The sequence below is a fragment of the Falco naumanni genome, chromosome 3 (assembly GCF_017639655.2).
Source record: "Falco naumanni isolate bFalNau1 chromosome 3, bFalNau1.pat, whole genome shotgun sequence".
Lineage (NCBI taxonomy): Eukaryota > Metazoa > Chordata > Aves > Falconiformes > Falconidae > Falco > Falco naumanni.
Genome location: NC_054056.1, coordinates 98,910,643 through 98,923,238, shown reverse-complemented (window position 1 = coordinate 98,923,238; position 12,596 = coordinate 98,910,643). Strand labels below are relative to the sequence as shown.

General features: G+C 36.6%; 1 protein-coding gene across 2 annotated transcripts in view; it reads left to right on the top strand.

Annotated features, from left to right (window-relative positions):
• Positions 1-12,596, top strand: part of CSMD3 (CUB and Sushi multiple domains 3) — a 726,030-nt gene that overhangs the window by 701,644 nt on the left and 11,790 nt on the right. For both annotated transcript variants that reach the window (XM_040588420.1, XM_040588419.1), the window contains 4 exons: positions 2,937-3,048; positions 4,355-4,534; positions 8,821-8,886; positions 11,055-11,213. In XM_040588420.1, the coding sequence (XP_040444354.1) occupies positions 2,937-3,048; positions 4,355-4,534; positions 8,821-8,886; positions 11,055-11,213 (517 nt within the window). The remainder of the gene's footprint in view (positions 1-2,936; positions 3,049-4,354; positions 4,535-8,820; positions 8,887-11,054; positions 11,214-12,596) is intronic.

Below are 12,596 nucleotides of genomic sequence, written 5' to 3'. Positions count from 1 at the left end.
TTTTTTAGGAAATAAGGAAAACAGCTTCTCTAGGAAAGCTGCAATATCAACAGTGGTTTGATTTGAGCATTCTTTGTCTGCTGTGAGGGGTTTTTGGATGGTTTGGGGGGTGTGTGTGTGTTGTTTGTTTGTTTTTTTAATTGTGGAATGCTATCAACTCAACCTTTCCACTTGGCAATTTGAGCCATTTCCTTATCTCACTGGTTATTTCTGGTACTAAAACCTGGTTTGATGTTTAGGCAGCAAAGCTTCAGTGAAGCCATGAGGTAGGTGGAGCTGCAGTGAGGATGTGCAGACAGTGGAAAACGTTTCTATGCATTTCTTGGTTCTACTCTTCAGGTGAACAGTTTTGCTGTCAGAAAGGAAGCAGCAGAAGACTGAGTTCATAAAGAACTAATCCAAAGTCATGAATAGGCAGCTAAAGAAGAGAGAAAAGTTACAGAAAATTGAAAAAAAAAACCCCACCTCCTTCCTTTTTTCACTGTTACCCATTGAGTCCTGCAGGTCTAAAGACTTCATGGACATTATTCTTCACCCCTTTCAACTCATAAAGTATGAACTTTCTGTTCAGGCCGTTCTTGATGAGTAGAATTACAATATACTGAATTTTACTGAATATACAGAATTCAATTTTTTGATCTATTGACTTTTTATTCATCAAAAGAAATTCCATACAATGACAAATTTATTTTAGGTAATGTCCTAGTAAAATGTAGGTAAAAATTTTGAAGTCCAAGTTACCTGATTAATTCAATATTGCCCATATTTAAGTAGTGTTGGGCTAATGTATGAATCATAATCACATCATGAGAAATGTTTAATTCTAAAAAGAAATACTTTCTTTCAAAACCAGAATGTAGCACATAAAATGTTAATTGAAGATAAGTGAGGTGGTGTAACTAAGCTGCTAAAACCATAGACTAGGTACTTCTGCAGTTGCTATTGACTACTGGAGTTTGAATCTCTAATTCGGTTACAGTTTAGAATTAGATATCTGAGTATAAGATGCCAGTTAAGCTCTTTACCTCATTGACTTCCATGATATCCAGCTACTCCACACCACAAAAAAATAAACATTTTTTCTTCAATATTTTATACTCAGGAAGATCATAGAGTCAACTTTGAAAGAATGAAGTGGAAAGAAAATCAAGTTCCTATTCAGATATGTATTAATATTTAACAGTTAAGCTGAGGTTTAGTTTTGGTTGGATTTTTTTTTTTTAATTGGTGTGAGCAAGAGTGAAAGGGTCCCGATTTTAAAGCCAGTGTTGAAGTATTGTCTTCCTTGATAGCTATATATTAAATAAGGCAGGTGTTCTTTCCGCAGTTGTGAATGGAGATTGTTTCAATAGAGACAGATTACTGACATGAATAAATCTTTTGTAAGACTAGTACTTGTTGTAAAGTAATATATTGGTGATGGTGGTTTTAACTAAGCTCTTTACCACACAAAAAAGTACTGCTCTTTCTATTTGGTGTACCTTCTGAAACCTGTAGTGTTTTCCCACTTTGTGTTTAATCGTGCAAGTGATTTAGTGTATTTTCTTCAAAATCTTTTAAAAGTAATTACATAGTCCAGTGAGCACAGTAAAGGGGGGGGGGGGGGGGGGGGGGGGAAGGGAGGTGAATTTTAAATCACATACTGTTTTGATGAGCTACTATCAGTAGTTCATGGGTTATTATTAAATTTCATTTAGATAAGAAGCTTGAGCTGAAATGAAATGGTGCTATAAAGTTTCAAAAGACTACTTGTAGCAGTGAAATGCTGTTTCCTACTACTAAATATTGTGAAGAAGTCCACATTTTACCTTTGAGCATCGATTTGAATTGTGCTATACATTTAATCAAAATAATGAGAGAAAAAAAAACAAACCCAAAACAAAACAGAACCATAAATGTGCTGTCACATACACTCCAAAGTTTTCAACTTCTTGTTTACATGAGTTGATAAATACAGTAATACAGGTCACTGCAGAACAGTAGATGTGACATATGTACCTTCATATTTGAGTTAACCACTCACAGCATGTAATAAACTACTCCCTGAATGATATACTTGTAATCTAATTTTCCAGTTTTTGATGGAAATTGAGAATTATTTGCATTTTCATCAATGTCACCATGACTGGACACGCTGAACAAGTTATTCCATGTTATGTTTGTGCAGAAACTGTTATTGACTGAAGAATCCTGTTTTCCTTTTTATGCAACACATACCCATAATAAGGATAATAATTAAAAACTAATCTCAGAGTAATTGCTATTTTAAATTGTAATGTACTTGCATTCCAGTTTCTATTATATGCCTGCTATGAAGAACAATTTTTTTTTTTTTTACCTCTTGTTATCAAAGACCAAAATTAAAATATTATAGGAGCATTATAGATTTTGAAGCATGAGACAATATTGTGGACCAGGCTTTGTATGTTCTGATGAAATATTTCTCATTATAATTTGTGAATTCAACCAACCTTCCACAAAGTGGGGCCTAGTTCAGCAAAGGTCCAGCAGAATCTATTACCCATTTCACTCTGCAACTTCCTTGTTTGCTGCAAGATTATCTAACTGGCTTCTCCTCGGTCCAGAGCTAGGAAGCCCCAGTAAGCTTGGTTTCCAAACACAGTGCCTCAACTGTTCCAGGTCCAAAACAACACACCATAGAGACCACAGATCAGGTTTTGGTTCTCTTCCATGGAGGATTTCAGTTTGAGGGGAGAATAGTTTTAATGAGAATGAAGCAATTTTTTTATTTAATATCAAAATACTCTGTCAAATCAATTTACTTCCTATAGAAAGAGCACCATAATTTATGAAGCCTCTATTGAGTGAAGGAGTTTGCTATCAATTTTTTTGGGGGAAAAAAAAACCCAAACCAAAAGACATCTGGTATTTCCTCATAACAATATTATTGTGTTGTGTTTTCTACTTTTCAACAGGTGGGAAATGTTGTTCAATTTCAATGTAAAAAAGGACACCTTCTCCATGGCTCAACAACACGAACTTGCCTTCCTGACCTTACATGGAGTGGAATCCAGCCAGAATGTATACGTAAGTAAATGATAGATTTTTGATCCATCAGTTATTTTTGTCTAGGCTATTTGGTTACAGTAACATTGTTACAAAATTAACTTAATTTATTTAATTTTATTAACTTAAAGGTAATATAAATTTGCAATTCTAGCTTACAGCAGCTGGAAACATGATTTTGTGAGTGAATTTTTCTACAATAGTCTATAGATATTTTGTTAAAAAACAACACAATCCAGAGAGATGCTGAAAATAGTAAGTTTCTATCTAAGAGGGTGCAGCCCTCCCAATGAAAGGAGGAGGTCGCGGTGGGAACAGGACATGTAGGAAAATCATGCACAACCTTAACTTGTACTAAAGCAGATGGTTACAATCAGTTCTAGTAAAGACTTTGAGCTCTTTCCCAACTAGGGAGTCAGGATATTTTAAGAAAGGGGGAAAAAAGGTTCATAATTGGAAATTTCTGAATCTGAAATGGAGAGAATCTTCTTGCTTGGGTACAGGAAGCAGCATTTAATTTCTGAAATCTTTTATATTTTGGTAAATAATGCTAATTTCCTGCAGTTATAACATCATGGTTAATCTTTCTAGCTTTTCAGCTAACCAGCTGTATTTTTCTGAAAGAGTCTCACCTTATAAGGTCTGACTTTATAAAATCACTTCAGTGTATGGAGAGCATATCTGGAGAAGAAAACAGCATTAGTTTCAGTTGGTGCTAGCGTTCTCCCTAAGCAAACAGCAAATCAGTAGTTCAAATCAGTGTGTTGAAAGGTGAGCTCTGCTCTTGGAGGTATGCTTTTTCTGAGATAACACAAGACTCTCAGATTCTGGTGGCTATTAAAGATATAAGACACTTTGCATGAGATTAGGAATGGTAATTAATTTTTCTGCCTGATATTTAAAACTTCCCTCTTCTCCAGTTGCTCCTTGGCCTTTCATAGTGTTTTCCAAATGACCCATTTATTTACTGTTATTCAATGCTACACAGATATCCTAAGTCATGTAAGTCACAAGCCATGGTTGCTTTTAACTGTGGTAAGATATGTGCTGTTTATGTTCACTTATGCAGAAAATTAATTTTGGTGGTGCAAGTGGATTTAACCTTGTTCTTGGTCTCTTGAAATTGAAAGGTCCATTTTCAAAAGTGTATTTACAGCTCAGGAAATTAATGTATAGACTATATGGTAGGTTTTAATGTGAATTATAAAATATATTATCTTATTGATGCTTTTTTCTTCATTAGGTACCTGTCAGAATGGGTATAGGTTATTTTTTCAGAAATATTTTCACCATTTCAACTGAAAGATATTTTATCTCTTCTTTGTAGCTCACAGCTGTAAACAACCAGAAACACCAACTCATGCTAACGTTGCAGGAATGGATCTTCCCTCGCTTGGTTATACATTGATTTACACTTGTCAGCCAGGCTTCTTCCTGGCAGGAGGATCTGAGCATAGAGCCTGTAGGTCTGATGGCACGTGGACTGGGAAAGTTCCAGTTTGTGAAGGTAAGCTCTTACATTTCCCACTGTATCTCTCACCTATCATATTTCAGTGAAGATGAGGCAGATTGGCAATGAGAACTAGGAGAGAGAACATTTTAAGAAGATAACTCTAATTCTTTGCCAGTTGTGTTTAATGGGACATATGGGTTCATGTACTTATCTTTCATTTGCATGTCTAGAGGTGTCAATTCCAGGTATAATTCTGGAGGCCAAATATTTGGGTAACACCTGCTTTTAGACTGAGTCAGGTGTGGACTACATTCTCATAAGCTCAGTGGAGTAAAAATCTTGATGTTTTTGCTCATACCTACTAAATATAGATCAGGATCCTTTTATTTGAGGAGACTGTGTCAGCTCCAAGACAGCTATCAAGCTATCACAGTTGCAATACTCCTATGATGTAGTTGCCATCACAGAAACACAGTGAGATATCTTGCACAACTGGAGTTCTGCAATGGGTGGCTATGAACTCGTCAGTAGGGATAGGTGAGGATGGAAAGGCAGTGGGATAGCCCTGTACATTGGGGAGTATTTTGACTGTTCAGAGCTTGATGATGGTGACAATAGGATTGAGTGTTTATGAGTAAGAATCAAGGGGAAGGCCAACAAGACAGATATCACGGTGGGAGTCTTGTGCAGATCACCCAACCATGATGAAGAGGCATATAAAATATTCTAGAAGCACCTAGGAGAAGTCTCACAGTTGCTAGCCCTGGTTCTCGTGAGGGACTTCAACCTAACAGATGTCTGCTGGAAATACAACACAGCAGAAAGGAAACAGTCTAGGAGGTTCCTGGAGTGTGTGTAAGATAACTGCCTGACACAGCTGCTCAGTGAGCCAACCAGAGGAGATGCCCTGCTGGATCTACTGTTTACAAACAGGGAAGGACTGGTGGGTGATGTGGTGGCTGGAGTATGTTTTGGACACAGTGATCATGAGATGATAGTTTTCAGTTCTCAGAGAAGTAAGGAGGGGGATCAGCAGAACCTCTGCCTTGGACTTCTGGAGGCTTGGGCCTGTTTAGGAGCCTGGTTAACAGAGTCCCTTGGGAGGCAGTCCTGAAGGGCAAAGGAGTCCAGGAAGTGTGGACATTCTTCAAGAAGGAAATCTTAAATGTGCAGGAGCAAGCTGTGCCCATTTGCTGAAAGACAATTTTGTGGGGAAGAAAACCAGGCTGGCTGAAAATGAGAGCTTTGGCTGAAACTCAGGAAAAAAGGGAGCATTTACCTTTTGGAAGAAGGGGCAGGTCACTCTGGAGGACTGCATGGATGTTGTGAGGTTACGCAGAGAGAAAATTAGAAGGACCAAAGCCCAAGTAGAATGGCAGGCTACTCAGCAGGACTGCAAGGATGTCATGAGGTTGTGCAGGGAGAAAATCAGAAGGGCCATAGACCAGCTAGAATTTAATCTGGCTACTACTGTAAAATACAATTAAAAACATTTCTATAAAATACCTTAACAGTAAAAGGAGAGCTAAGGAGAATCTTCATCCTTGATTGGACGTGGAGGGAAATATAGTGACAAAATGGATGAGGTACTTAATGCTTTCTTTGCCTCAGTCTTTATTAGTAAGACCAGTGATTCTCTGGGTACCTGGCTTCATGAGCTGTAAGACAGGAACAGACACAGAATGAAGGTCTTCCAACCTTAATGATTCTATGACTCTATGCATCTATTCTAATATCGGAGAAGGATACCTAAAAGCCCAAGTAGATGCCTGAATCACTACATGGAATTAATCTATAGGGTTTAATATTATTTTATATTTGTATGAAAGCAACAATATGCTACTTCTGAACAAAGCCTATCTTCTTTGTCCTTGATGTTCCAAGATTTTATTTTGTTTCTAATTTTTACTACATACTTTGTCAAGGCGGGGCATGGAGAACCTCATAGCAAAATCATGGTGAGAATGGTCTTTTTCATGTGAGATAAGAAACATTCTCAAATATAGCTATACGGCTTGGAATTCTATTTCCTGAACAATTAAGGCATCTTTCAGATTACTGATACCTCATGTTTCAGATGTGGTTATCCTCAGGGCTCTTACAGAGGCATTCAAAGGCTATAGAGCAAAACACCACTACTTGGAAGGGAAACAGGAAATTAGTATTTTGTATTACTAAAAAGCAGGTGTTGTGGCATGTAATGCCAGGCAAGTGCTGGGGAAAAACAGAGCAGAGCTTTGGGAAAATGTTAGAAAGCTAGCTGCCAGGAAGCTTATGACTTGTTCAGTACTCAGGAAGTGTTACGGCAGACCAAATCTAATTCATGGGTTGTATTTTGATCCAAGAACTTTTCACTGATATTGAAACAAGTAGTATTATCTCTCCTATCTGATAGTAAGGAACCTTTATAAGAATTTTCTTTAAAAGCATTAAGTGTTAACTATAAGTGTATCTACCTTGTCATATAACTTAGTTGCCCAATGTCCTGAAAAAATGTTACAGAAACGCAAAATTTTTAGGATCAGAGGTCTTGCTTCTTCCATTTTAGCAGTGGAGAAAACTAAGAATGAGCAACATATTTTAAAGTATTAACTCTAATTAGATAAAGTAAAATATCTGTTAAATATTTTCAATTTTTCCTGTTACAGAGGGGGGAAACATCTCTCTCCTATGGAAAGGAGAAGAGCACCAGGCCATGTTCTTCACCTGTGATTATTGACTTCACAAAAATAACTTGGAAATGGATGAAAAGGAATAAAACATTTGGAGCTGAGGGGTCTAAAAGGATCTGCAGGGGACTTAAACTAGAATTTGGTTCATTAAATACAAAATTGTAACCTTGAAAGTCCTTCTTAGCAAATACCTGGACCTAGGATTAAACTCCATAGATATCTTTTTTTTTTTTTAGTTTTCAGTTTGTGTTTAAAATTTTTATTTAATTTTATTTTGTATTTTAAATTTCCATTCTGAACTTGACTAGAAATGTATTCACCTTGACAAGGCTGATTGACTCAGTAGCTTTTTATACTAAAGCCCTTTGGATGATTCAGATATTTCTAAACTGAGCTTTATCTAGACAAAATGCATATGCTGTTGAAGCATGCCCTCCAGGTCAACCATGTTCAGTGAAGTTCAGTAAGTTTCTTTCAAAACAGAGAGAGGAAATAGAGAATAACCAATCAGTAGTAACAGGCAATGAGAATCTGAGGTTGAATTCCAAACTCTGCCCTTGTTTCTTGCCAGTTTGAATTTATATACCAAGAACAATACCTTCTGTCACAAGCAAAAAGTTATTCTCAAGAAAAATATTCTCAGTGCTTCTTGCTGAAGTTACCTTTTTATGCAGAAAAATGCTCAACTCAGGGGGAAGGAAGTTGCTATTCTTGTCTGTTTTTTTTTAGAGTATCGACCAGAGAGAAAAGGCCTGGGTTCAAAGCCAAGATCCAAAATACAAAATATTGAAATAATCATTGGAGCAAGGAATGGAGCCTAGTGCTGCATGAGAGTATTCTTCATTAGGAGACAGAATTATGTGTCTTTTTTATAGCCCAGTGAATCCAAATTAGTTTCTGCAAAATAAAATAGCTTCAGCTGCAGGAAATGACACTGTCCCATTTCATGTAGTTCATCATCTTCAACAGTGGGAAAGTTCCTGCTCTAAGCAAAGAAATTAAATTCTCCAACTTCCAACGCTCAAATAACTTGAGCAGTTGGAGATACTCTGGACAGCCTCATTTGTTTCTTTCTTTGGGTTGCCATTCTTCGTAGCAATGATGACCATCTCCTCCATTTTTAAGAGATGAAGCATACAACTTTGGGTTTTCAGTCTTGAACATAAGATGTCATACTCAGCTCTGCTGAAGATAAGAAACATAATTTAAAACTCCCTTGTTACATATCTTTTCACTGTTTGTTGTTACATTGCTTCCAGTCAAAGCACTAATCACAGTGCTATTTTGTGTGGATCCTGATTTAAATTGCATAGCTTGCCTTAGATGACATATTAGAAGATATCTCACATATTAGGTGTGTAGTCCAGGACTATGAATTTTGCCTTGTGGATTCTGAAGTGAATGCCTATGCTGTTTGGGTATTGCAAATGACTTGATACCATCCAGGTGACTGATGTAGGAGAAAATGCAGCAACAGAAGAAATCAGTGTGCATGTGCTCCTGTGATACTAAGGCTTGATACTGACTGAAATCTCATTCCTATTTGAGTGTGAAACATCTCTTATATCCTTTGTAACAAATAAATTCCATTATGGAGATGATTCTTCTAGTTTCTGAGTAACATATTTGCTACTGATTTACCTTTTTGTCATTCATTCTTTCTGACAGCTGGTTCCAAAATATTAGTGAAGGATCCCCGACCAGCTTTGGGAACACCAAGTCCCAAACTAAGTGGTAAGTGCTTTGAAGTATATATAGTTTTAAACAATTTCTGCTTAGAAAAGATGATGAGGATCAATTTAGTAAGCACTGAATGGCTTAGAATTAATAAAGTATTAGATTAGGCATCACAATAACAGAACAAAACCATAATTAATTAAATTATTCCCCAATGTTTAAGTCTGTCTAGACTATATGGTATTATTTATATCCATATACAATTTCTAACTGTTATATGATGAGAGTTTTATTGGTTTCACTGAAATCACTTTGTTCTGTGTAAGATCCTGTGCAATTTACCCATTAAAAAGCTATATTGCTTACCTAGAAATAATTTAAAAGACATGTTATTTCATTTTTTTTCATGGTCTTGCACTTCTTTTACATAGTGCTAATTTAAATTGCTTTACCTAAATACTTCAGTATTGGTCTTAAACTTAGCCTTCAAAAAAGCTAATTTTAGCCTAAAGAGGGTAGTGTCTCTAATTCTGGCTAAAGTCAACTCCAGTTTTAACTGACTTACTAAAGAAGACTGTCTTGGGATGTCCTGATTGGATACAAGAGAAACCTTTCCCTGTCCAATGAAGAGGCTTTTTGAAAAGAGCAGTCTCCTTAACTAATAATGGCCTTTGACTATAACCCTATTAAATGTCTGCCAATAATAATAATAAAAAAGATTTAAAAGCAATTCCTTAGCACAGGGTGTTGGGGAGCTTTTTTTTTTTTTTTTTTGGTGTTGGTATTTAACAGGTTGCACACTGCTTCAAAACTGTGTTTGTCAGTGATTTACTGTGTGGTAGGGTGGTTGTCATTATTGTCAGTTTTTTTCATTCATCGCACTTTTTGTACAATCCCAATTAATTACAAATAAAATACGTAAAGTTCAGGTTTCCTGAAAGTAGGGAAATAAATTTCAGGCAGATCACAAATCAACAGCATCAGACTGCTTGCATCATGTAGTTTTTGCTTGCAGTTTGCAGGCCCAGTTTTGATGTGTTTACTTGTCAAAAAATATATGCGTGCGTGTATATATATATTTATATATATATACGCACATACACAAAACCTAGGAAAGCTCTTTTGCCCTTTATGGGAAAGATAGCCTATCACTGTGACCCCTAAAATAAATGCTGAAGAAAGACTTCTAGGTATTCCAGTGTGCCCCAGTCTTGAATTTTGGGATATCCCGGGAAAGACGCAAATATTCTTCTGTGCTTTTGTGACATGAGATGCCAATGCACACAAATCCTAGAGTTTTAAGTACAGGGTGAGTGACCCCAAATAATGTGAAAGTGCTGATTTTAAGTCATGATTATTTGTTATAGAAATAAGTTTGATACATTTACTTTGGAAAGAGTAGTAAATCCACCCCAAGTCACCATCAATGTAATTGTTTAAATGGTATCTCATGCTAAGATTTTAAGGATTTGCATATATATGTTTTTACTAGATAAGTAACATTATTTATTTTTTTTAACTGTACTGTTGCTGGAAGAACATTACTTAAATTAATCATTCTACAGTTGGATAATGATAAATACTAAATGTAAAGGTATAAATACAGTGTGTTTATTCTCCCTGCAGTCTATGAACTCTTTTAAATTTTAAATTAAGGGATTTCTTTTTTTTTTTTTCCTCCTGGTGAAGCTAATAATTTGTTAAGCATTTGAAGACAAGACAAAACTTCTTATTTTTCATTAGAAAAAGTGACTAGGTAATAAAGAAAATGCTTATAATCATCTATTATCATTTAAATATGCTCATAAAATTTTTGATAACTGAGTTGATATTAATTTCTGCAAAATTTAATCCTAGATGTATGTCTCCACATGACTGTGCTGGCATAGAAAATATTCTGTAGTGAGGGGAATCTGGTCTTTTGGTTACAGCTGTTAAATTAGAATTTGTGAAGTTAGTTTAATTTTAAGACATGTCCGTATTTGAGGAAAGGAGCAAATTAAGGTACAGTTGTGGTTGTGTTCTTCAGTACAAATACATTTCTTTCATAAATGTTCATGCCAGGTTTCCATGGGTTTTATTTGAAGATTATGCCTAATAGACTTAAAAATGGAGAACGTAAAGTAGAGAAAATGCTAATATTTATCACACATTTTGTTGGATGCTTGACTTCATAAGTACTAAATATTGCAAAATGTATTGAAATATATTTTATGTCTATATAGTTCCTGATGATGTATTTGCCCAAAATTATATATGGAAAGGGTCTTACAATTACAAAAGCAAGAAACAGCCAATGACTTTGACAGTCACCAGTTTCAATGCAACTTCAGGAAGAGTAAATGCAACACTTACAAACAGCAACATGGAATTGCTGCTATCAGGTATGGGATAAGAAAAACTCATTTCCATTTATTTTTTTCTGACTTATATATATATAAAGTTCCCTGTAACTTTATACATGCAACTTAAACTTTTAACATCTTTTGGAAACTTTCTTAGCTTATCAAATACATTTTCATTCTAGTTCAGTTCCTCTTCAAAAGTGGGGATTTTTCCACCTTTTCCTTCCCTCCTCTTTTTTAATTTCCCAGGTTTTATTGGAGTTAATAGACAATGAGGAATGAAAGAATCATCCTAATTCTCATTCTTCTTCCTTAAATATTAAAAATAAAATTAAATTCCTGTTCCTACAGCTTTCTTAATGCTTAATTGTACCATTTCCCTATGATAGCCTATTACTGACTAATACACAATATGATGAGGCTGATATGTGTTAACTTAGCAAGGCAGAGATACATAATGAACATGGAGAGCAAGGGGGGATGACACTTGTTAGACTAGCTGATATCATTGTAAAAAGTAGAATCATAGTATCAGAGAATCATTTCAGTTGGAAAAGACCTTTAAGATCATCAAGTCCAACCGTTACTCTAGCATTACCAAGTCCACACCACTAAACCATGTCCCAAAGTACCACATGTATGCATCCTTTAAATATCCCCAGGGATAGTGCCTTAACCACTTCCCTGGCTAGCCTGTTCCAGTGCTTGATAACTCTTTTGGAGAAGAGATTTTTCCTAATATTCAAACTAAACCTCCCCTGGCACTACTGGACACCATTTCCTCTCATCCTCTCACTTGGTACCTGGGAGAATAGACTTAAACCCACGTCACTACAACCTCCTTTCAGGTAGTTATAGAGGGTGATAAAGCCCCCCCTGAGCCTTCTTTTCTCCAGGATAAACAACCTCAGCTGCTCCTCATAAGACTTATGCTCCAGACCCTTCACTGGCTTTGTTGCCCTTCTCTGGACATACTCCAGCACCTCAGTGTCTTTCTTGTAGTGAGAGGCCCAAAACTGAACACAGTATTCAAGGTATGACCTCACCAGTTCTGACGACAGGAGGACAATCACTTCCCTAGTCCTGCTGGCCACACTATTTTGGATACAAGCCAGGATGCTGTTGGCCTTCTTGGCCACCTGGACACGCTGCTGGCTCATGTTCAGCCAGCTGTTGACCAGCACCCTCAGGTCCTTTTCCACCAGGCAGCTTTCCAGCCAAGCTCCCCCAGGCTGTAGAGTTGCATGGCGTTGTTATGAACAAAGTGCAGGACTCGGCACTTCTTCTTGAACTTCATACAATTGGCCTTGGCCCATTGATCCACCCTGCCCAGATCCCTATGTAGAACCTTCCTGCCCTTGAGCAGATCAATACTCCCCCCCAAACTTGGTGTCATCTGCAGACTTACTGGGGGTGCACGCA